The 27205-nt window shown below is 38.6% G+C and overlaps 1 protein-coding gene across 2 annotated transcripts in view; it reads right to left on the reverse strand.

Moving 5' to 3' along the window:
* Positions 1 to 27205, reverse strand: part of LOC131678782 (ATP-binding cassette sub-family G member 1) — a 159759-nt gene that overhangs the window by 41928 nt on the left and 90626 nt on the right. The window contains exon 1 of one of the 2 annotated variants that reach the window (XM_058959082.1): positions 12303 to 12418. The exons of the other annotated variant lie outside the window; for it this stretch is intronic. Coding sequence (XP_058815065.1) covers positions 12303 to 12339 — 37 coding nt within the window. The 5' untranslated portion in view covers positions 12340 to 12418. Of the gene's footprint in view, positions 1 to 12302; positions 12419 to 27205 lie in introns of those variants that run through there. 2 annotated transcript variants of the gene reach the window in all.

Genomic DNA, 27205 nt, shown 5'->3' on the forward strand with positions numbered 1-27205 from the left:
ACCTTAGTTTGATCGGAAAGTGCAGTTGACGCGAAACGGTTCCACTCCAATGTTTCAATTGCACTTTGCGGGCAGTAATGAGCGTTTTTTCTACTTTTTAACTACTCGGTTTAAATTTCTTTTAGAAGAATCCAATAGTATTTTCTCATGTTCGCTCGAGAATGGATGGAACAATTTAGTTTGATCGCAAGCCTGGAAAAAACGCATCTCGAGCCTGTACGTTCCCATTTACAAGAGAGAGAGCTTTCGTCACATTTGAAGCATTACGCTTGCATAGAACATGAAGCAAAGCAACCTGGCGCTCCGAACACATCCGAGCCGAAGCTGCAACAGCAAATGAAGAAGGTTAATTCTCTTTCATATCTATTTCCAGCATGGATTGCTCGTCTTGAATGTATCGTGGTTTGCATCGGGTTTTCTTCAAATAATTCTATTTTGATCTAATTTTTCTACAACACAATAAATACTTGGAGATCAATTATCGAGTGTTGGGTATCCGATAATTATATAATCTTAGAGGGGCAGGTGTCTACTAAGAGGTTAACATCACTATTATCTAGCGTCGGATAAACTCAGCGTCTTAGAAAAGTTTTAGAGGAGAGCATTTCCACAAAATTTGCAGAAGATACCTTTTCTCTGTCACTTATAGTTACCGATTTATGGGATATTTTCTATGACGAACCTCCAAAATTTAAATTTTATTCTATTTTTTATCATGCTAAAATACACATAAATTTATCGAAGGGACCAGTAGCTGTGACTTGTTTGAAAAGATTTTTGACAGATTTTGTATTAATTTCTTTTGGCTGACGTTGTTTTGTAGTAGTCTTAAAAAATCGAAGTTACAGATATTATATAAAATTCTTGTGGAGATAGAAAAATGCTTATCAACTTTATTGAAGATGAAAACTTTTCATCTCAAGCCGTTTTCTTTTAGAGTGATTTCCATAACCTAAGTTAGGGTGTCTCTCAAATACATAATTTTTCCGTACAATTTTTCAATGTAAATTTTCTCATACAAGTGGTGTTCTGAGAACTTCCATTTCTAAGTTGTGTGTAAAAATTACTACTTACATTATTTATAATAAGGATGAAAGGAATCAATATATCGCATAATATACCTTTAAATATAAGGTCACGGCCCTAACAATAATTTTCCATTTCTCACACGCCCCCCCCCTCCCTTTCTCACTCTCACTCTCTTTCCCTTCTTTCGTGTTCCTGGTAACTGTCACGACTCGCATATTTCTTGCATTTTCTCAATACATGTCTAAGTTGTGTGATAAGATCTTCTGATAACCTGAAACATTTATTAATGTCCAATCATATGTGCGATGTAATTATGGATGTTTCAGAAGACAATACCATTTTTTTCTGCCGTTACTCTGTAAATAGACTTTTGCATTTTAGTGTATGAAAAAAGCTTATTATTACATCCTACTTGGTAAGTAAATTATTTTATAGTCCCAAGAAAATTTGCAAAATGTTTGTATTATGAGAAAACAATAACTATTTTCAAGCGTTCACACCCTCAAGATGAAAGGTGTATCCCTCCGAAACGTTGAACTATGGGTTGGTAGGCGACCAAAATTCGAAAACTACATCAACTCCAATTTAATTCTGTTCTATTCAGAGCTTTTATATACACTATAATTAAGGAAGTTCATGGCTCTCTAGAAAAATATTTAATTTAACTCGGTAATATGGATGTTTGAAGATGAAAATTTTAAGAAGAGACATTCCACATGCGTTATTTAAACTTTTCGTATCTGAATTGAATTTTAAATGAATCATATGCTCAAATATGTCATGTGAAAAGTAAGAATATATTTTTTGTTATGATATTATTGAAAATATATATTCATTGCATTGGTATGAACTATTATGACGAATAACGGATCAAAGTCCAAAAATATCCACAAATTAGATCCGGGAAAATAAGTCTCCTAAAGACCCCATTCTCGATGGGGGATACAAGTACAATGTTTCTTCTAATTTATCGATGACTATTTTTGCTCTATGCTAAGTAAAATTCAATTGATGTTTCAATGGCAGTCAGAATTAGTAGAGAAGCGTTGGATGTACTGTGTATTGAAACGTTTGATCTACATTTTTGTCATACACATTACCGTGTAACAACAAATGAAAACAAAAAAAAGTATTTATTCGCAGATAATAATAACTTGTAATGTCAAGCATGCCTATCCATCTAGAGCAGTTTTATATCAAGTGACACTTTCAATGGCGCCTGCGTTTCCAACAAATTAAATACTTATCCTGAAAATTTGAACCATTTCTTTTTCGTAGTATTGGACTCATTTATCCATATTTCCTGAACGAGAATTCCGAACGAAACAATATACACGCTATACGGATGACTGGAAACAGAGTACATTATTATCTACTGAATTGTGCTATCGACATAGCCAAGAAACTTTACACTATTTATATCAAAGCAAATGAAAATTTTGAAAATTCTACCTGTCTCATTCACGAATCGAATTCTTTCTCTATCGCTCTCTGTTTAAGGGGTTTGAAAGCATATGTAACCTTGTCTTACTTTACTATTTCCACTTGCGTATATTTAAAAATCTTTTTTTGAGAATATGTAACCAAAATGACAACTTTGAATTCCAAAACAAATTGAACGTACCAGGTTCCTGATTACTAACTAAGGTCCATCAACAAAGTAAAAATACCAGATAATTGTAAACGACGCCGCCAAGAAAAGAAGAACGAAAACAAAAAGGTAAAAGCAAAAAAAAAATGAAAACTTTAGAAAGTAGATTGCATATTAATTAGCCATTTTTTCAGATGATGGGATTATCAAAAACAATTTATAACTTTCCGATACAATAGTTCTCAAATTCGTAGAATCCGGTTTATTCATTTACTTTATTCAAAAATGGTTTTTAATTGCATTCTAGTCATTTTTTTCAGTTTCATCATTTCATGGATTTTATTCGTCTTGTTTATTTTATTCATTTTTAATATTTGACTAGTTTTAAGTATATGATTTTTGCATTTTAATTATTTATTTCATTAAGCATTCTTTTTATTCATTTTATTCATTTGGGCTCATTTAATCTATTTTATTCATTTCATTCTTTAGATTCACTCTGATCAGTTTTTTGTACATTTTATTCATATCATTCATTCTACTTATTTTATTCATTGTTTTCCTTCTATGCATTCCCTTTGTTTTTTACCAGTTTTTAGTTTCTTTATTTTAATAATTTGACTATTTTTCAGATTTATTAATTTCATCCAAATTATTTATTTGACATAATTTATTTTTTTTAATTAATTTATAACTTTTTAACATCGCCTTATTTTTCATTTTAATCAATTCATTTTCTTCTTCGTTTTATTCATTTAGTCAATCCTATTCCGTTCATTTATTTGATTCGTTTGTTTTATTTATTCATTTTATTCAATTTTTTTTCTCTTTTATTAGTTTTCTTCTTTTCATTCAATCCAATCCGTTTGATTAATTTGTTTCATTTGAATTAATTCATTTGATTCATTTTGTTCATTTCTTTAATTTTAATAATTTCATAATCAGTCATTCCTCTTATTTATTTCATTAAATTTGTTAGTTTGAGTCAATTTAATTTATTCAATTAATTTCAAACTATTTTTAAATATTGACTATTTTTTTCATTTAATGAGCTAATCCAATTTGATTTATGAATTTTATTAATTTGATTTATACAAATCATTGTACTCATTTTATGAATTTGAAAACATTTTGTTTTGCATTTTTTGTTTTTTTTTATTTGGTTCGTTTTATTGGTTTTCTATATTCTATTTAGTTTATTTGAGGTTTTATTCGGGCAGAACTAGAACTAATAAAAAAGTTCTGCAAATTAATGAATGATCCAACAGTGACATGTGTAAGAAATGTCTCATCTCACTGCTAGGTGGATTAAGTTGTTTTTGAAAAGGCATTCATTTCATCCAAACTATAAATTAGACATAAATTATTTTATTCTATTACATTTACAATGGTTCATTGACACTTATTTGCTAAATTTTGAATTATAATTATTGAATTCATTTTATTCTGTTTTTTGTCTTCTTTTCATTAACTACTCCAATACTATTTATTTTGCCTATTTTAAAAATTTGATTGATTTTAGTAATTTTTCCATGTTGTTTATTTTATATTTATTTTATTTTACTTAATTTATTTTTTAATGATATCATTTATCTTTGTGTTTCATTCAGTTAATTCATGTCATGCAATTTATTAGTTTGATTCAATGTCATTTATTTTATTAGTTTTAAATTATTCAGAATTTTCTAATCTTTCACTTAATGACCCATACTAGTTTGATTTATTCATTCTATTTAACTGGATTTATATTGATCATTCATCATTTCATTTTATTTGTTTATTTGTTGTACCGTCACCAACAGACCCCTTGGCCCCAATGGTGGTTACTTAAACTAATTACATTTCAGAATACACATTATTTTAGTTTTTAATTCCTTGTCAGGTTGAAATCGAAAGCCGTCGCCACACTGTTAAACACACGCTGGAGTCCGGTAACAGCGCTCTGGCGCCCACAGTTGGCTCTCCTGAACGGGACTCGCAGAAGAGAGTTATTGCGCAGAACTCGAACGCGAACTTGAGAATCGAGACGTCCGAGGATACTGGGGCAATCCACCCTGGCAGACAGTAAGTCCGACACGAACAGGGCTCGAGAGCAGTCCCTCCGGATGCTTAGAGTATCGAGCTGTATTAACTGACAACGGTTTTCGTAGCTCGGCAGCTGAAATCTGTTTTGCCAAGGAAGATGTCGGAGTGCAAAGCGCATGAACCGGCGTTGGACGGCTTCGATTCTGTCGACGCCGTTCTGATAGTAAGGGTTCCAAACAGCAGAACAATATTCCAATGTTGAGCGCGCAATAGAGCGATTTTAAACAGTATACGTTTTACGCTATTCGGAAGATGAACCCAAGCTGTCTTGATGCCTTATCCACAATGGATGATGTATGTGGTTTGAGCGTTGGTGCTGAATCCATGATGACTCCGAGATCCTTGACGTTAGAGTGTCTTGGAATACTCGAGTCGAAGAGATGGTAGTTAAACTGAATCGGATGGCGTTTCCGCGTGAACGTAACGATTGAGCATTTACTCGGGTTGAAAACCATTCTGTTTAGATCACACCACGTACTAAAGCTCTCCAATTCATTCTGAAGGAACTCGGCATCGGTTTTATCCCGTATTTCTCGAAAAATTTTCATATCGTCAGCAAAAGAAAGGTGGGGTCCTTGTAATTGTTGACGTCATTAAAGTAGAGGAGGAATATCAGTGGACCGAGATGGCTTCCTTGTGGGATGCCGGATGTAGCGAAGAATGGTGTAGATAGACAGTCCTTAATGCTGATTTGGAGTTGCCTTCCATCGAGTTAGGAACGAAATCAGCGCAGTAATTGTCCATGAATACCGAGTTTGTCCAGCTTCGCTATTGCGATATCATGGTTGATTTTGTCGAAGGCCGTAGATAAATCTATGTAAATAGCATCGTTTTTTTTAGTTTTTTAGAATAGTTTTGATACTGCACTTAAACACGAGATTCCCCGATAATTGTCAATGTTCGATTTGTTTCTTTTTTTGTGAACTGGAAACATGTGCGCTGCTTTCCAGCAGGAAGGGAATGTTCCAGTACTGAGTGATAGCACAAAGACTCGCCGAAGTGGTTCAAGTAGCCCGCTGATGCACTTTTTGACAAAAATCGAGGGAAAGCCATCTGGGCTCGGCGAACTAGATGCTTTCAGCTTGGAATTTGCTGCAAGAATGGCAGCATTATCGATACAAATTTGGGTGATGGTTCGTCCTAGAGAAGAAGTTAGATTTGTAGCGGCAGCGACTTGTTGTGGGAAAAGGCTCTCGTCGGAGAAAAACGCTTGAAAATTTGTCGGAGAACAATTGGCAAATTTCCTTAGTGTCGGTGCCTAAAGCTCTATTTAATGACATACAAGATGGTAACCCGGATTCTTTTCGCTGCTCGTTCACATATTTCCAAAACGACTTGGGCTTGGATTTCAGTTGAGTTATGCGAACATAGTATGAAAGTGACCATTATTTTGTGATTTTTCCACGAAAAACATGAAAATTGCTCAACATTTTTATTACAAAGCGTCCCTGTTTCAATAATCATTTAGAGAGAAAATTCAATTCTGCAACTACCTTTTTTTTAATAAAATCGTTAGAAAAATGGCAGAGTTATTATTTGATGTCAAATGAGAAACTTGCTCGCTTGAAATTTTAAAGGGACGGTCTCAAATACAATTTTTTAAAAATTGATTTTTTTCCTTGATGTGTGTGAATTTTGAGGTTATATTAGGAAAAAAGGAAGATATATTTCTAAATTCCCCAAGAGTTTATGCGAGCAGGTTTCTAGTTTGAAAATAAAATTATTACTTCTGCCATTTTTTCAAATTTTTTTTGATGATAAATAAGTCGCTAGATGCAGAGTTAAAGATTCTCTCCAAATAGTTATTGAAATAAAGACGCTTCTTTAGAAGAATATTGAGAAATTTTCATAATTTTCATTAACAAATCGCAAAATAATGGTCAATTTCATATTGTTGTCCGAAAACCGCGTAGTATTATTTGGTTATTTCTTCTTTTTTTCCAGAGCACTGGAATAATTGAAAATCGGATGTAAAACGACCGAGTAGAAAATTGTTTAGTGCCGAAAGTCCCGAAAAATAGTATTTTTTTGCTATACATCAAGTTAATATTAAACCCTTCAACGCCCCAATTTTTTCTAGTGCTTGTAGAGTTTCTAAATTATTTTTCCTTAAAAATGGTAGGAGCAAGAAACATGAAAAGCCTTTTTGCATCAAGATTGGTGCTTGCCTCACAATGCTAGAAGCTGCTCAATTTTTACCTCTTACCTTTTTATTTATTTATTAACAGATTAAGGCCGAAGTGGCCTGTGCCGTATACAAAAGATTCCTCCATTCCACTCGGTCCATGGCCGCGCGTCGCCAGCCACGCAGTCTGCGAAGGGTCCGCAAATCGTCTTCCACCTGGTCGATCCATCGTGCTCGCTGCGCGCCACGTCTTCTTATACCGGTTGGATTGCAATTGAGAACCGTTTTCACCGGGCTATTGTCCGACATTCTGGCTACGTGCCCGGCCCACCGTAGTCGTCCGATTTTCGCGGTATGACAGATGGGCGGCTCCCCCAACAGCTGATGCAACTCATGGTTCATTCGCCGTCTCCATGTGCCGTCTTCCATCTGCACTTCACCGTAGATGGTACGCAGCACTTTCCGTTCGAAGACACCAAGTGCGCGTTGGTCCTCCACGAGCATGGTCCAGGTCTCGTGCCCGTAGAGAACTACCGGTCTAATCAGCGTCTTGTAGATGATCAACTTCGTACGACGGCGAACTCTGTTCGACCGAAGTGTCTTGCGGAGGCCAAAGTAAGCACGATTTCCTGCCACGATGCGTCTACGAATCTCTCTGCTGGTATCATTGTCGGCGGTCACCAGTGAGCCCAAGTACACGAACTCTTCAACCACCTCGATTTCGTCGCCACCGATGCAAACTCGAAGCGGGCGGTTCTCATTCTCTTCTCGTGAACCTCTTCCTATCATGTACTTTGTCTTCGACGTGTTGATGGCAAGTCCGACGCGCTTGGCTTCTCTTTTCAGTCTGATGTAGGCTTCCTCCATCTTCTCAAAGTATCGTGCAATAATATCAACGTCATCGGCGAAGCCACGTAGCTGAACGGACTTTGTGAAAATCGTACCACTCGTGTCGATCCCTGCTCTTCTTATTACACCTTCCAGCGCGATGTTGAATAACAGACACGAGAGACCATCACCTTGCCGTAACCCTCTGCGTGATTCGAAGGGACTCGAGAGCGTCCCTGAGACACGTTTTACGCACATCACCCGATCCATCGTCGCCTTCACTAATCGCGTCAGTTTGTCCGGGAATCCGTACTCGTGCATAATCTGCCATAGCTGATCTCGATCGATAGTGTTGTATGCGGCTTTGAAGTCGATGAACAAATGATGTGTGGGTACATTGTACTCGCGGCATTTCTGCAGTACTTGACGAAGAGCAAACACCTGGTCCGTGGTAGATCGTTTGCTCATGAAACCCGCCTGGTACTGCCCCACGAACTCTCTTGCAATTGGTGATAGTCGACGGCATAGTATTTGGGAGAGTACCTTGTAGGCGGCATTCAGCAGGGTTATTGCTTGGTAATTACAGCAATCCAGCTTGTCGCCCTTTTTGTAGATAGGACACACGACGCCTTCCATCCACTCCTCCGGTAAAATCTCCTCCTCCCAAATCTTGGTAATCACCCAGTGCAGCGCTTTAGCCAGTGGCTCGCCACCGTGTTTTAGTAGCTCGCTTGGTATTTGGTCAACCCCAGCGGCTTTATTATTTTTGAGCCGGCTAATCTCCTCCTGGATTTCTTGGAGATCCGGAGCCGGTAGTGTAATGTCTTCCGCGCGTGCTCCCAGGTGCGTTACCGTGCCATCCTCGTCGTCTGCTGCATCGCCGTTCAGGTGTTCTTCGTAGTGCTGCCGCCACCTCTGGATCACCTCACACTGGTCCGTGAGAAGATTCCCATTTGTATCTCTGCACATGTCGGCCTGTGGTACGTGGCCCCTGCGCGAGCGGTTCAACTTCTCGTATAATTTCCGTGTGTCTTTAGCGCGGTACAGCTGCTCCATCGCTTCGCGATCTCGGTCTTCCTGCTGGCGCTTTTTGGTCCGGAAAACCGAGTTCTGTCTGTTCCGTGCCTGTTTATATCGCGCCTCGTTCGCCCTCATGCGGTGTTGCAGCATTCTCGCCCATGCTGCATTCTTCTCTTCGACTAACTGCTCGCATTCGCCGTCGTACCAGTCGCTTCTTCGGTCCGGGCCCACCGTACCTAGTGCAGTGGCTGCGGTGCTACCTATGGCGGATCGGATATCTCTCCAGCCATCTTCAAGGGCAACTGCGCCTAGCTGCTCTTCCGTTGGTAGTGCCACTTCCAACTGCTGCGCGTATTCTTGAGCCACTCTGCCATCTTGTAGTCGCTCGATGTTTAGCCGCGGCGTTCGGCTTCGACGAGAGCTCTCCACTGTCGAAAGTTTTGACCGCAAGCATACTGCAACCAGGTGGTGGTCCGAATCTATATTCGCACTGCGATAAGTGCGGACGTTTGTGATGTCCGAGAAGAATCTACCGTCGATTAGAACGTGGTCGATTTGATTTTTTGTTACTTGGTCTAGTTAGCACTCAACTTCCGAGTCTAGCAGACACGTTTTGCTATTACTGAGCTACGGAAGTCGTGCACGGACTATTGACATATTCGGTTTCGCTATAAAAGAAGTTCTGGGCATCGAGGCCCTAGATTTCGTTTTAAGTGTATCGTCGCGTGTAGTGCGGAAATGAGACGTCGCGAAAACACTTTCCGCATCGATTATGCGCATCTTCCACGGAAGCCATCTTACGAGGAGTTACACAATTTCGTAAGCACAACTCTTGAGTTGAAAAAAGAACAAGTAGTGCGAATACAGCCAAGCAGAAGCCTCGGGTGTGCCTTTATTACGGTCAATCAACTATCGCTTGCACAGCAAATCGTCGAAGAGCACGACGATAAGCACGAGACGGAGATCGATGGCAAAATCTACAAACTGAGGATCACGATGGAGGACGGAGCAGTGGAAGTGAAGCTGTGTGATCTCTCTGAGGACGTAACGAACGAGAAAATCATCGAATTCTTAAACACATATGGTGATGTACACTCTCTCCACGAGATCTTGTGGGATGAACGATATACGTTTGGCGGTATCCCCACTGGAGTGCGAGTAGCGAAAATGATGGTTAAGAAAAACATTCCGTCATTTGTCACCATTGACGGAGAAACCACGGCCCTGTCCTATCATGGACAGCAACAAACCTGTCGACATTGTACCGAGTTTGTGCATAATGGCATCTCGTGCATTCAAAACAAGAAGCTTCTGGTGCAAAAATATAGCGCTGATCAAGCCAACGCGTCGTACGCGAACGTTGCTAAACAACCGGCCAGACCGAATACAACCCCGTCGATGATGAAAAAGCAGCCCATAAACAAACCACCGATCTCGAAACCAACACCACTGCAGGTGACAGTGAGCACATCAGGATACCAACTGAAGCAAAGTACGACATCTGTCTCGCAAACTCTCCTACACACGAGCAAACCAACACGACGTCCAGAGACCGATCCGCCGTCAGACAGCAGGTTTAAGGTTCCAAATCTACAACCGCTATCGTTCAACATCGGGGACACACCGCGCAAATCTGCACCCAACGATGGTAATGAAACTGATCAATCTACATCCTCCACAAGTAGTCGACGATCGCTTCGACGCCCGCCAGGAAAAAAACAACGAAACGACGAAGGGGACGATATACATGGTGAAGAGAACGACGCCTTATAATGGAGCTCACAAGCTATAATCTCGCAACCATCAATATAAACACAATCACGAACGCAACCAAACTTAATGCTCTCCGTACTCTCGTCCGAACGCTAGAGCTCGACATCGTATTTCTCCAGGAGGTAGAAAACGACCAACTTACTTTGCCTGGGGTTCTCATCCAAGTGACATGATAAGATTGTATCAAACAACAATACTTTCAGTAATGGAATATGGGTGCATCTGTTTCCGTTCAGCTGCGAACACTCACATTATTAAACTGGAACGGATACAGTATCGCTGTTTACGAATTGCCTTAGGTTGCATGCAGTCGACCCATACGATGAGTCTTGAAGTACTAGCGGGAGTTCTTCCTTTAAAAGACCGATTCTGGGATCTCTCTTCTCGTTTACTTATTCGATGTGAGGTTATGAACCCACTGGTAATTGAAAATTTTGAAAGACTTGTCGAGCTTCAACCCCAAACCAGATTCATGACAGTGTATTTCAATCACATGTCACAAGAAATAACGCCTGCTAGTTATGTTCCCAGATACGTCAATATACTAGATACTCCTGAATCCACTTTATTCTTCGACACGTCCATGCAAGCAGAGATTCGTGGAATTCCGGATCATCTACGCTCGCGGGAGATCCCTAAAATATTCACAAGTAAATATCAACACATAGACTGCCTTAAAATGTTTTACACTGATGGGTCACGAATCAGTGAGGCCACTGGTTTCGGTATTTTCAACAATAATTTTTCAATTTCTCTCAAACTTGCAGAACCCGCCTCTGTTTATATAGCGGAACTAGCAGCAGTTCACTATAGTTTGCAAATAATTAATACTTTAACCCCGAACCATTACTTTATCCTCACTGATAGTCTCAGCACAATTGCAGCTCTACGCTCAAAGAGGATTGATAATCACGATCCATTCTTTTTGGGGAAGATACGAGAATCTCTGAGTAACCTGACAAGAAAATGTTATAAATTTACCCTAGTGTGGCTCCCCGCCCATTGCTCTATTGCGGGCAATGAGAAAGCTGATAATTTAGCCAAGATTGGTGCACTAGATGGTGAAATATATGAAAGACCCATCGCTTACAATGAATTTTATAGCGCTTCTCGACAGAGGACACTTGCTAGTTGGCAAACATCTTGGGACAATGGAGATATGGGACGATGGCTACACTCAATTACCCCTAAAGTATCAACGAAGGCATGGTTCAAAGGATTGGATGTAAGTCGGGACTTCATCCGTGTGATGTCTAGGCTCATGTCCAATCATTATACTTTAGATGCGCATCTCCGTCGTATTGGGCTCGCTGAGGGTAATCATTGTGCTTGTGGAGAAGGTTACCATGACATTGAGCATGCTGTTTGGTCCTGCACTGAATATCGTGAAGCCAGATCACAATTAGTAGATTCTTTACAAGTCCGAGGAAGACCAATCCATGTTCCTGTTAGAGACATCCTGGCGTATCGCGATCTTCTATACATGGAACTTATCTATCATTTTCTAAAAACAGCGTCTGTCAAAATTTAATTAAATTCATCTCCTCATACTCTCATCCAAGGCTAATCATTCACCAATTAAAGTGTCCTAGAATATTTAGTTTTTAAATTTAGACAATAACAGAAAAAAAGTAAATAAGTACACCCGAAAATACTAGATCAGTATGAAATACAACAATGTAAGGAAAAAAGCAAACAATAAAGTGATTTCAGTGTTAGTTTTAGACAAAGTACTAGTATAGTTAAAATTAGTCTTAAGGATTTTTGTAACGTGCTATGTAAAAAAAGAAACTGGCGTAAAAAGCTATTGCAAATGCCGTGTCAAATAAACGTATGAAAAAAAAAACTTACTTTGCCTGGATATAACGTGATCTGTAATGTCGACCATACAAGGAGAGGCACTGCGATCGCCCTCCGAGATCACATACGATTTTCTCACGTCGAGAAAAGTCTGGACAGCCGTTTAACAGCCGTACGAATACACAATACAACGCTATGCAATGTGTACGCTCCCTCCGGTACAGCCTTGCGAGCAGAAAGAGAAAGATTCTTCAACAACACACTGGCCTATTACCTTCGGCACCCGACCGAGCACATCGTTTTGGCGGGAGACTTCAACAGCGTGGTGAGGACATGCGACGCGACAAGAAACAACATTAGCCCAGCTCTACGAACGTCCGTACAACAAATGAGACTCCACGACGTGTGGGTAAAACTTTACCCACAAACAGCCGGACATACTTACATCACTCACAACTCGATGTCGAGATTGGACCGCTTCTACGTTAGTTCGGGCCTCTGTGAACACTTGCGAAGCACGACTACACATGTATGCTCGTTTACAAACCATAAAGCGGCATCCATCCGTCTCTGTCTTCCCCACCTCGGTCGGGAGCCTGGTCGTGGTTTCTGGTCCTTACGTCCTCACCTCCTAAACACAGAGAATATCGAAGAATTCCAAACTCGATGGCAGTATTGGACTCGTCAACGACACAATTTCCAATCGTAGATAGGCTGGTGGACGTCGTACGCTAAGCCTAAAATAAAATCCTTTTTCCGGTGGAAATCAAAATTAGCATATGACGATTTTCACCGCGAGCATCAACGGCTGTATACACAATTACGGATAGCGTACGACGGATACTATAGAGATCCAACAATGTTGACAACCATCAATCGTCTGAAAGCGGAAATGTTGTCACATCAACGAGAGTTCACGCACATGTTTGTACGTATCAACGAGACGCATATCGCCGGTGAACCAATGTCCACGTTTCAACTCGCAGAAAGGAAAAGGAAAAGAACAACGATCGATATAGTACGGAACGAAAGAGATGAAATTATAGACCGGGCCGAAGATATCGAGAGACACATGTTACAATATTACAAAGATTTGTACACTGCTGTTGATACAGGAGGGGTGAGAGACGACGATTTTATGTGCACCAGGGTGATACCAGACAACGACGCAGCGAACGAAGCTAGCATGAGTGAAATCACAACAACCGAGATTTTTGAGGCAATAAAAACGAGCGCACCTCGAAAATCGTCGGGCTCTGACGGTTTGCCGAGAGAGTTCTATCTACGAACTTTCGACGTGATACACCGTGAGATCAATCTTATACTAAACGAGGCCCTTTCGTCGAACTTCCCCACAGAGTTCGTAGAAACTACTATGGTATTAGTGAAAAAGAAAAACACTGGGGATACCGCTCGCTCATATAGACCCATCTCGCTAATAAATTTCGACTATAAGTTGCTGTCTCGTATCCTCAAAGCAAGGCTTGAGAGAATCGTAACTAACCACCAGATTTTAGGAGATGTACAAAAATGCTCGAATTCCGATCGCAATATTTTTCAAGCCACTCTGTCTATAAAAGATAGGATTGCTCAGCTGATCGCACGAAAGCAAAGTGGAAAACTGATCTCGTTCGATCTGGACCATGCGTTCGATCGGGTAAACCGTGAGTACCTATTCGACAACATGTGCGCACTCGGCATCAATCGCCGGTTAGTGGCACTACTCTCCAGATTTGCTACAATGACGTCGTGTCGACTGATCGTCAACGGTCATCTCTCACCCTCTTTCCCTATACAACGATCGATTGCTCAAGGCAATCCTTTATCGTCGCTCACTTTCGCACTATACTTGGTACCTTTGCTGAAGCAGATTGAAAATGTGTGCGGAAACGATTTAATCATAGCATATGCCGATGATATCAGTGTAATCGTTACATGCGTACGGAAAATAGAGCAGATACACGAAATATTCTCTCGTTTCTCTCGTGTATCGGGAGCGCTATTAAATTTGGCAAAGACGACGTCAATTGATGTAGGCCTCATTGATGGGAACCAGCTGAATGTACCATGGTTGCAGACAAACAACACCGTGAAGATTTTAGGTGTGATATTCGCTAACTCAGTGCGGCTTATGATAAGACTAAATTGGGAGTCCCTGGTGGAAAAATTTGCACGACTCTTATGGCTACATTCGCTTCGTACGTTGACACTTCTGCAAAAGGTGATTTTATTAAACACTTTCGTCACCTCCAGAATTTGGTACATATCCTCCATTCTTCCCCCGTCGAGTGTACATACAGCGAAATTGACTGCGTCGATGGGAACATTCCTGTGGCGCGGGCTGGCAGCGCGTGTTCCAATGCTGCAATTGGCGCGAGATCGAACAGCGGGGGGACTCAATCTTCAACTCCCGGGGTTGAAATGTAAAGCGTTGCTGATAAACCGTCACATCCAGGAGATCAACTCCATACCGTTCTACAAATCACTCATTTTTCAAGACAATGCAAATCCTATAAACGTACCAGCAGACTGCCCGGATGTGAAACTAATCCGCCAGCATTTCCCACTCTTGCCCCCGCAAATCCAACAAAACCCTACTGCTGATGTTATCCACAGATTCTACGTAAATAGTACGGAGTTACCACGAATCGAGCGGGAAAATGTGCACGTTGACTGGAACCGAATATGGCTAAACATTCATCAAACGCGAGGACTATCGTCGCAACAAAGAACCGACTTATTCCTGCTCGTAAACGGTAAAACAGAACACCGGCGACTGATGTACATCATTCGACGGTCAGATGGAGAGCAGTGCGTACACTACAACGCTGTACAGGAAACCATACAACATAAATTTAGCGAGTGTCAACGAGTAGCAGCGGCTTGGACAATGTTACGGCGTATGACGACTGCATCGATGGGCGGCTGGAGAAGCTTCACGTTCACCGATCTAGTTAGACCAACACTAAATGGAGTGTCCAGAACAGCAAAAAGCAATATCCTCAAACTACTAATAAATTACGTGAACTTCATAAATAGATGCAATAATGATGTAGATATAGATGAACTGAAGTTTAACTTAGAATATAATCTGTAAATAGTTTTAATAAAAAAAAAAACTTGGTCCGGTGATCTCCAGGTGACTGTGGATATCTTTGCGAGGGAAGAAGGTGCTTCGGATTGCCATTCCACGGGAGGCTGCGAAGTTCACACATCGTTGGCCGTTGTGATTTGATACGGAATGCAGGCTGTTAGGCCCGATTACCGGACTGTACATTGCCTCCCTTCCTACCTGTGCGTTCATGTCGCCGATGACAATTTTCACGTCTCGCAGAGGGCAACCATCGTATGTCTGCTCCAGCTGCATGCAGAACGCTTCTTTCTCGTCGTCGGGTCTGCCTCTTACCTTTTGTGTTTAATACAATTCTCCTAGAATATTTACAATAGTCCAATTGCCATGAAAACGTAGCCAAGGACAGTATAAATTCTAGAGAAAATTTTCAATAGGACGTAAGTCACATTGAGAGCCTCTCTTTGTTTACTTTCTCTTTCGTTTATTACGACGTCATTACAACACTTTGTACTAATTTTTCAGTACATATCGAAAGCCGGCGGTTTTTACTACAATATTATGCAAAGAGTAGAGTAGTAAATGTTGAAATGGCCGAGTAATGAACAGAAGAGAAAGACCTCAAAGAGAATCTCTCATTGTTACTTACGTCCTATTGAAAATTTTCTCCAGAATTGATGAGTTTTCAATACTATTGCAACATAACTAAGATATATGAAAAAATCATTTTCCGTCGTCAACATAAACTGTCTCTGGCAGCGCTGCTCCATCGGAATCCAATCATAACTTCAGTTCTAGAGGTGATCTTTGTGACTGTGAATACTCTAATGAAAGACAATAGTCACATTTATTAGCCAGTTTGTTTTTGTGAGCAAATCTTGTCTCAATCAAAATTTACAGCTGTCTAAAACATTGTCCACAAACAACATGGGCATGAAGTGGTTAATATACATGCCAATGTATTTCGCTATTGAGAAAGCAAAATAAAGCACCTGTCCTCGTTCATGCAAATAATTTACAAGAGAATAGAGCAAACGTTCAATTATTCTTAAAAAAGACTTTAACTATATTCAAACAATACCAATCTCAGCTGTAAAGGTTAAGCACTCCCTATCGACCGCTAACCTCCACTCGTAAGTTCCAGCAAGTGCTTGTTATTACACAGAAAGTGTTCCTATGACAACCACTTCCCGCGGCAGCACTCAACATGATTGTATTGACACAGATTTACTCGCCAGCCCGCACACACTGCCACTGCCAGGTACATCTTTGATTGATGTCCGAAACGGCAGTATCAATCAATGACCGGTACCGCCAGTGTTCCGTCAGTTCTATGTACCGCATCTCAAGGAGACCGTACCGATCTACCCTGACGAATCGCAGATTACCTAACATATCGGGCCCATTCGCAGATCGTTGACATCTCCGGTGACTAATTGGCGGCTGAAATGGAAAGCCGCTACTGCATAGACCGAACAAGTTAGCCCGAGTGGAACCAAAAAGCAGGGATGACGCGGTTGGTAGAGGCAGCGTCCGCGGTACAATAGGGGTGAGCTTCGCTATAAATCTGAATTGTTTGATCCCACCGCGTGCGCCACGATCGTTCAATTTACATCGCTCTGTTCTACCGGGGTTAGGCGGAATCAATTTTACTACGACAGTGGCTCTCGGTATTTACAATACGGTCGGCAATAAATAACGTTAGCTTAACCCCTTAGGTATCTTGAAAGCTAGCTGAGGATGTTCACGGTCATCGGGCAAGTTGAACGTGACCAGTAATTATGAATGATGCGCATTAGTTTGTTTGCTGTGCTCGGCCTTCCCGAATAAAATATATGCGCTTAATTTTTCAGCTACTAAAAAACTCAAGCGATTTGTTTAGACCGGAAACTGATACTCCCATAGGTCATTTAGGAACTTGAAAAATGCAAAATATATGTGTTTAGGCAAAGCGAAATCGGATCATTTTTTCATTTTATCATTATGATCTAAAAAATGAGATTAACCAATGGAATGAGATGAATCAGGGAACAGTTACCCTATGAAACATTCCCACTATGTTGCTTTTATACTGATACAAATACACATGAAGATGCCGGTCGTGTGAAACTGCGGTAATGACCTATCGATTTAGAAGCCATCGAAGTTTACAATCTCTCGATCGACATTGAACTTGAATTGCTGTTCGGTTGTATTTGTCGACGGATCGTTGAGCAGTGAAGCAGAAACACGCAAACAAATTTGCCGGTAAAATATTCGCTTCATTGCACCATGGGCCACAAATCGATTTTTTTGGTCGAAAATCCAGAACTTATAAACCGTTAGTACTAGACTTTCAGTGTCTTTGGAACAAATTCTCTACACTAAGTGCTCTTCATTTTAGGGAAAACAAAATTAGGGTGGCCCTCTCGATTTTTGAAATAAAAAAATTATCTCCTGAATGAAAAAAGATAGGAGAATATGATCTTCCAAAGAAATGTAGAGAAAGCAATTTTGAGTAACCTTGCTGAAAACGTCGAAACTCTATCTTCAACGGTTTTTATTTTACAGCGATTTCCCTTGTTCCGTTTAGGGTGGCTCTTAAAAATTCAGTTTTTTTAATATAACTTCTTTGAAGTTGATTTCTCGTGAATGTCAACTTCAGACTAAAGTTAGCTCTTACAAATGCGCACATTTCTTCTTCAGAGACGAACTCATTAACTTTTATATAAACAGAGTTATTGACGATTTTATGCTAAAAATTCGACATTTTCTAAGCTAAATAACTCCGAAGGTGGCAAAAAGTGGCAACCAATGTTATGACCATCAGATAGTACTTTAAAAACACTACAAAATAAGGGATACATGGTTTGTCTCCTAGCTACTGTTCATGTGAAATGTTTGCTTATAAACTACCTCTGTTCCATGGGCCAAAAATCGATATTTTGTTGAAAATCCAGTTCTTATATCCCGTAAGTGCTAGACATTCAGTGTCTTCAGAAGAATTTCTTCACCATAAGTGCGCTTCATTTCGGTGTAAAAAACTGGGTGGTCTCCTTGATTTTTGGAATGAAAATAATTGCTCCTGAACAATAACAATAGAAGTATAAAGCCCTACTGAAAATAAAAAATAATCATGTTTGAGTAACTTTGTTACTCAATTCCTTAACTATCATCAGAGGCTTTTATTTTACGGCATTTTCCATCATTTGGTTTGGCCTGACCTTTAAAAAAATAGTGTTTCAATAAAATACTTTTGAAGAAAATTTTCCAAAAAATTTGTTCTGATAAATGCCTATTTTTTCTTTGGAGTTTAAAAAGTTTAAAAATCTAATATATTGCATTTTTTCAGTGGTAAATTTTTTTCTCTGCGTTTCAACAATTTCTACACTGATGCGTAGAAAACTACCCATTTTGAATAAAAGTGGAATAACTCACTTAATGGGTAAAGAGCTTGTACGTCAACCTGGTTACGTTTTAACTATTATTTCTCGTGGAAAACTTACAACGAAATGCGTAAAAAATACCCATTAATGAAAATCGCCCCAGAATGAAAAATACTGAAAATAGTTTTTTTTTCTGAATTTAACAAAATTGTACAACACCAGTTTTACATTATTTCCCTCGGTTAAAAGTATAAGAATCCTGATAGAATCTCTATCTAAAGCCTAAAATCAACATAAAAACTGTCAGTTGACAGAATCCCTGAATCTTCCAGGGCAGTCTAAATTGTTGAATTATCGCATATTTGCACAATTCTAAATAGTCTAAACTGCCGTTTTTAATAAGTAGGTTATCTCGCTTGAAGTAATTCATTATTAGCATCAATATATACATTGGCATAACTTCACCGAGTTATTATGAAATGGATTAGAAGTACTCATTGTTAGAAAAAAAGTACCCATAATTGACAGCTCGAATAACTTCCGAAAATAAGCAATTTATATTGATATCATTGATAAAGTTTTTTTGCCGCGTTTGAAAAATAACTTCGAAGGAGGAGACTGCCAATCTATCCGTTGGATAATAATAAAAAATACTATAAATGAGAGCTGAACAGCTTGTCCCCCAACGTACATTCACGTGGATTTTTTTTGTTAATTTCCAAAGGCAAAAAATGGTATTTTGCGAAACTATTAGGCTACATTACAGTGAGCTGAAGCAGAGGAGGTAATATAATTAATAAAAGACAAATAAATCATTAATGCTAAACAAAGGGTGTTCCTTTACGGTAAACCTGAGCTTTTAATATATTGTAATATATTCATAATAATTTCTTTTTTGCCATGCGAATAAAACGTATGCCATGCAAATACTCCAAACATTCATTTCATAAACCGTAGTCCGAAAACCACATGTTTTATGTACAATTTCACTTCACGAAACAAGTTTAGAATAACATCTTCTGAGTGTACCGTTTTTCATCAGAGATCCGGATATGTGTGTATATAAGAACGGCGACTATGTATGATAAATATATATTTTAAGTACGAATTTAGATGAATACCGCATGCATTCTCTGTAACAGAGGGAGTTTATAAGCAAACATTTCACATGAACAGTAGCTAGGAGACAAACCATGAACCCCTTATTTTGCAGTGTTTTTAAAGTACTATCAGATGGTCATAACATTGATTGCCACTTTTTGCCACCTTCGGAGTTATTTAGCTTAGAAAATGTCGAATTTTGAGAATAAAATCGTCAATTCCTCTGTTTATATAAAAGTTAATGAGTTGGTCTCTTAAGAAGAAATGTGCGCATTTGTAAGAGCTAACTTTTGTCAGAAGTCGACATTCACGACAAATCAACTTCAAAGAAGTTATATTAAAAAAACTGAATTTTTAAGAGCCACCCTAAACGGAACAAGGGAAATCGCTGTAAAATAAAAACCGCTGAAGATAGAGTTTCCACGTTTTCAGTAAAGTTACTCAAAATTATTTTCTCTACATTTCTTTGGAAGATCATATTCACCTATCTTTTTCATTCAGGAGATAATTTTTTTATTTCAAAAATCGAGAGGGCCACCCTAATTTTGTTTCCCCTAAAATGAAGAGCACTTACTGTAGAGAATTTGTTCCAAAGACACTGAAAGTCTAGTACTAACGGTTTATAAGTTCTGGATTTTCGACCAAAAAAATCGATTTGTGGCCCATGGTGCATTGTTTGAAATTCCCAGACGCTTTAGCAACATACTACGTATTGTTGACATATTGATATGTTCCGGAAATTTTGATCACAATGAGAGCAAACCTATTTAAAACCCCTAAAGTAATGGAAAGTGAATTTAAGAGGTAAGGGATGGAGTTGATGTCAAACCAAACAAAAATTCTGACGGTTTTTGATTGTTTCCAATTATTTTGGCTGTATTTTACATTAGCTATTTTAGCACAAAGCTTGCTGTAGTGAGCGGTTTGTTGAAAAAATTCGCATGTTGTATTTTGATTTTAAAGATGCATAGTGTTTTTTGAAGTCTTATTCAAAAATGACGAGCGATGGAATAAATTTTACTAAACTCATCTCCAATACACGACACTATTAGCACGCTTCCGTCTTCATTTTAGTCATTCAATTTTTTTGAATGAGTCTGATTTTTTTAACGTGTTGATGTTTTACGCCATTTTTGCGGCTTCCAGTTACCACGAAACAACGACAAACTATCATCAATATAAGTGTCATATGAAAGGTGGTGGTCAGTAGGTGCTGGAAATTGATTACTGACGCCATTTCGACAATGGAGACGGATGGTAGATGGATGGTAGATCTATATATGAAAATATGATAGCTTGCCATTACTTCTCTACTTCTGACTTGCATCTGACTCCTGAATATTTAACTAAGCTTTATTCATTACGAGTTATACCTATAATTAACATTTTCATATACTGTATAATTGCTGGATAATGCAAATTTTATGAACATACATATTAGACCGGCAACAATTTTGAATTTTTTTTCGGAACACTGTTAAATGAAACAGTAATTGGCTTTACATAGCATTTATCAAATATGAAAATTTCCGAAATCTCTAGTTCACCCACAAGAGTTTTGAAGTTTGTATGTGAAAATATATGAAAAATAGGCAATAGAAACAATAAATTCAGTACAAAATATCAGTGTCATGTTGTGCATCCCAAAATCTGCAGGTATAATGCTTTAGGTGTAAGGATCAACATTGCCGAAGACAGCAAATTGATCAGATTTCGCAGTAAAAAGATGTTGTCATATAATTTTATGTGTTGCCTCTCTTTCTGGCACATGCTTGGAATAATAAGTTTCATAAAAATCTGTTGGTCTTCAAAGATAAATAACTTTATCGGAGAACTTCCAATCAATATGCAATATTCAACAAAACTGTGCGTTATGAAATAATCTACGCGACAATAAGTTTTGAGGTATGCAGAGTTACTGTGGAATTTTTTATTGGATTTTAAGTTTTTATTTATTATTTATTAAACTTGAAACCTCTTGTGGGTGTACTAGAGCTATCGGAAAAAGCACATATTTAGCATATGATCGTGCATCCAATTACCATTGGAACACTGCTCCGAAAAAAGTCAAAATTGCTGCCTGTCTGAACATAATTAGAGAAGCTACATCAAATTAGTTGTCGTGAACTGTGCGTTCACGTATTATAAGCGGAAGTCGTCATCTTGACACTCAAAATGATTTTAAACATCGATTTTCGTCATTTTCATTCACCCCCTTTCAAAAGAAACGCATTGTTTCATAATACTTTCGAAAGTTATTATATGCGGAAGACATCACCTTAGATTTCAAAATATTCATTCAAATCATACCTATATTGATGGCGGTTTTCACTGTTTTGTGGTAACCAAAAGTCGCCATCTTGAATTACTTGCATTGATTTCGGTGATTCCCTTTCAAATGAATCTAATGCACTATATAGTTGCTTTTAAGGTTTTATTGTAACCGGAAGCCGCCATCTTGGGTTTCAAAATAGCCCCAATCATCAGTTTTAGTCATCTACTGACCAGCCCCTTCTAAGTGATTCTCATATTGATGGTGATTTTAACTTTTCGGTTTGTTTGGATACCGCCATATTGGATTTCAAAATGGCTTCAGCCAAGAATCTCAGCAATCTAGTGACCAGCCCCTTTTTAAATGACACCCCTATTGATGATGGTTTTCACTGTTCTGTTGTTAGCGAAAGCTGCCATCAATGGCTTCAACCATCAATTCTCGTCATCTACTGATCACCGCCTTTAAAATTTCACTCATATTGATGATGAATTTCACTGTTTTATGGATACCGGAAACTACCATCTTGGATTTCGGAAGGGCCTTAATTATCAATTTCTATCATCTGCTAAGCACCCCTTTTCAAATGACACTCATATTGATAGTTTTTAATTCGTTGTGTTCACCAGAAACCACGTTCTTGGACTTCAAGATGGCCTCAATCATCAATTCCCGACATCTTAAGAACACTCCGTTTCAAATGATGCTCATATTGATAGATGTTTTCACTGTTTTGTTGTAATCGAAAACCGCCATCTTGGGTTTAAAAATAATTCCCATCAACAATTTTCGTCATCTCCTGACCATTTTCTATCAAATGACACCTGTATTGATGGAGACTTTCGCTGTTTTGTAGTAACCGGAAGCCAGTCAGCAACAATCAATTTCCGTCATCTGCTGACCATTGATTTATATTGATGATAGTTTACATTCTTGTGGTTACCGGAAACCGCCATATTGGATTTAAAAATGGCCTAAATGATCTATTTACATCACCTGCTGAATGGCCGTTTTCAAACGACACCCTTGTTGACGGTGTTTTCTTGCAGTTTTGTGGTAGCCAGAAGCTGTTGTCTCAGATTTTAAATTGGCCTCAATCACTATTCTTCGTCATCCCAGCCCTTTTCAAATGATACGCATAATGATTATGGATTTTACCTATTTGCTGTTCCCGAAGGGTACCATTTTTGATTTAGAAATGGCCTCAATCACCAAGCTTCGTCATCTACTGAACAGCCCCTTTCAAATGGCACGCATATTGATGATGGTTTTCACTTTTTTGTGGTTGCCAGAACCGCCATTTTTGGTTGCAAAATAACCTCATTCATCAGTTTCCGGGATATGTTGGCCATCCCGTTTCATATGATACCCATATTGACAGTTGTTTTCACTGTTTTGTTGTAAACGAAAGCCGCCATCGTGGATTTCAAAATGGCTTCAATCGTCAATTTTCATCATCTACTGACAGTCCCTTTAAAATGACACTGCACTGCTATATACAACTACTATTAGGAAAAAAAATTCTTTACTTGAAGGTGTTATACGGAACATGTAAAGATCGTTATCGAGTTTCTATTATAGACAAAAATCTTTGACGGTTATCCATTGGCTGACTTATCTACAATAATTTGTAGTGACAAACTTAATGACATTGAAACGAAACTTTACTGGTACGAAAGTCTGGCATAGTTATACTTTTTCTGTTAAAATTGATAACGGCTCAATTTCTATTTATTAGCACACGAGAAAAACCGTTCATAAATTCACGAACAAAAGTTCGGTCGTTCAGAACTGAAAATCGTGACGAAGTTCCTGAAATTGTGCATTCATGCAACAATTTGTGTTTCCAAAAAACTAGTTTGCCCCAGCGGTACATTCGAATGTTTGGTTAAGTTACTGTTGGTGTTCGCAGGACATTTTTAGTTGTTGTTATGATTCTTGCTCATAATTTTGGAATATACAGCCGAAGATCAAACGATGTTCATGATTTTTGTGATTTATCATCACGTTACCGTGCTTTAAAGTCAAGAGTTTACTATCGAATTTTTCTGTCGGACTGGCGGGATTAATGTTCATGATTTCAGGAGCTTTGTCACGATTTTCGTTATTTCTATTCCCGTTGTCGTGATATTCGAGTCTCGAGTAAAATTTATTTTTTTTCATGTTCTTGATTTTAGGATTTCAGTTTCGATTTTGTACATTTATGTCACGAGTTGTGTAATTTATTTTCATGATTTCAAGATCATAGTCACGATTTTCTTAATTTCTGTTCACGTTATCGTGATATTTGATTCGAGTTTGACACGTGGAGTAATGTGACTTATGATATCAGCCGTTTTATTCTGTGAACTATACTACGAACACAATTTGTGATGATCAAAGTAGTTTTCATTTTCTGTCAAGACATCACACTCAACCTTATTAAATGAATAACGATGTTCGAGGTCCTCATAGTTTTCTTATATCAAATGCTCGTATCTATTACTGCAACAAAAATGATTCCACGAATAATACTCCAAATTTCGTTCACGTAAAAATTTCATTACATGTTGCATGAAATTAAAAATGATTAGAAATATAATCTTAATATTAAAAGAACACAAAATAGATCGTAAATCATGTACTAGGAATTACGAACTTGTTCATGAATACATGAATAATACTTCATGCTCTTGTGAACTGTTTGACGAGTACGAAGCGTGACTATTGTATTAGGAATCATGAACTAATCCACAAAAAAATGAAAAATATTTTATGATTTCGTGAACTATTTCACCATCACGAAGTCGTGACTACTATACTAGGTATCATGAACCAATTCACAAATACATTAAAAATATTTCATGATTTTGTGAACTCTTTCATGAACACGGATATTGGATCGTGAATAATATCTTAGGAATCATCAACCAGTTCATGAATACATCAGTAGAATATGATGATATTGTGAACTATTTCACTAGCATGAATAGTAACTTACTATTTATGCTAGTGAAATAGTTCAGTAAGTAGTGACTATTCTACTAGGATTTCATTGAATATAATTATAAAAGCCATGGTTTTTGTTCACGGTCCTGTTTTCGTAACGTTAAAACGTGATTGTTCCAGAATTCATGGCGCTTTATTCACGATTTTGGGAACAATAGTTATTTCTGAGTCACTGATTTAAAGCGGATTAATCTGCATGGTTTGATTGGAGTATATTATTTCCCTAATTAAGCTTCAAACAAATTTTTAAGTAGACGGGCTTGTCAGTAATGTAAGCCATAGGGCCCGGTACGCTTCACGATGGCTCTGGTTATAATTTCAGTTGCAGTTTCTTAAAAAGCGCCGTTGAATAGCCAATAAAGGACTAATATAAAGTGCACAAAAAATTTAAAATGATAAGTAGTATTTCTGAAAAGATGAAAAACAGCTAGAATTTGGCCAAGCATCATTACATTATGCTAAGCACAAGACTCTTCGACTCATAAAAATATTTTTGCCATGCCATCAAAAAAATCTTTGGGGCGGTGGTTTGCTATTTTCGTCCGCGTTACTTATTTTATTAGATGATTCATCAACAGTCCCTATCTTTGAAAATGAGCCACCTTGGTTATGCAACTATTCCGTTTCCTTTCTTATTTTATTGCAAATAAGTAGTAGTATTAAAGGGACACGTGTCCGCCGGGTGATGTCAATTGAACTGTCGTTTCTTTGGACTGAGCAAACTAATTTCTATGTTTGTTTAGTGTTTATTTGACCAAATAGGGAACTAATCCACAGGACATTCAATGTGTACAGGGAATACGTATGGTCTTGTCTGAGTGGAATGATGACTTCAATCATGTATAAGTTTTGAGAATTGACTTTTATTTTTTTCTATTCGAAATTTTTGGTGGCATTTCTTTTTGCTAGGTTGTCTTCTGTTGATTGATTGATTGATTGATTGTTTTGTTTATTTTGGAGTGATTTTAAACTTTGAGTTCATTCATCACTCCTGACTTTTTTACATTTCGTATTCGTGCATCGTTAATATTAGTTTAAATTTGGTTGTAAAGTTGTGCATCTTTGAGAAAGCATATTAGCTTTTCTTCCTTCACAGGATCGTTGCTCAACGCGTCTCGAATAGAGTCCCCGATCTGATACCGTTCCCGCAGTTCTTTGTCTTCGGGGCATCTGGTGAGGAGGTGTCCACAGTAAGTGCCACGTTGCAAGTTCGACAACCTGTACGGTTGCCTCCCTGAAATAAACCCTTATGAGTTAGCATCGTGTGACCGGTCCTGAGTCGGGAGAAAATTTGCTGTTCTTTTCTCGAGGCGCGATCATCCCATCTAGTAAGATTTCCTTTGATTTTTCGAAGGAATGAATTTCGTTCGATTCTCCATTTTGATTCTACTTCAGTTCGAATCCGCCTTTCTATGTCTTGCTTAATGTCCGATCCCGGGACTTCGTTTGTAAGTAGTGTACTTCTTCTTCCGAGTGCTGCGAGCCTGTCTGCTTCGTGGTTGCCATTGATTCCGCAGTGCCCTGGGATGTTTTCTATCGCAGGGATGTTTCAGGGAGCCTTTCTCCAAAGCAGCTAACACGCTAGCAGAGTCGGTAAAAGCACTATTGGCTTATTTGTGTTTGTAGTGTGTCGAGCTAGAGCCGTGTGCATGGCTGCCGCCTCGGCTGAAAAAATGAAACAAATGCCTGGTAATTTGTAAAAGATTCCCTGGTTGTTACCCGTGACACCGATTCCTACTGTCGTATCGCATTTGGACCCATCTGTGTAGATAACTTCGTAGTTATTATATTTTCGGTTTAGGATTTCGTTAAATACAGCAGTCGCTTTCTGCGGTGGATCCCCAGCTTTTAGTTTTTTTTTAATATCCCAATCGATTATGGGTCCTTTGTGGTTCCATCGACGATCCCAGACAGTGTGGAGTCTAGCGATAGGAGGGCAGGCGATTGAGGAAAAAGCTTCGTAGATTTGTTCAGTGACAGCGGATGTTGGATCGTAGTTGCCGTCCGTTTTTTCAAGAAAGCTAACTGTTTTACGAATCGTCGATGAAGCTACCATTGCATCGAAAGGTAGGACTCCTGCTTCGATACAACTGCTTAGTGCTGGAGTGCTCGGCAGTAGTCCAGAACAATTTCTGATCATTTTGTTGTATGTTGGTCC

Source organism: Topomyia yanbarensis, chromosome 2, assembly GCF_030247195.1.
Source record: "Topomyia yanbarensis strain Yona2022 chromosome 2, ASM3024719v1, whole genome shotgun sequence".
NCBI lineage: Eukaryota > Metazoa > Arthropoda > Insecta > Diptera > Culicidae > Topomyia > Topomyia yanbarensis.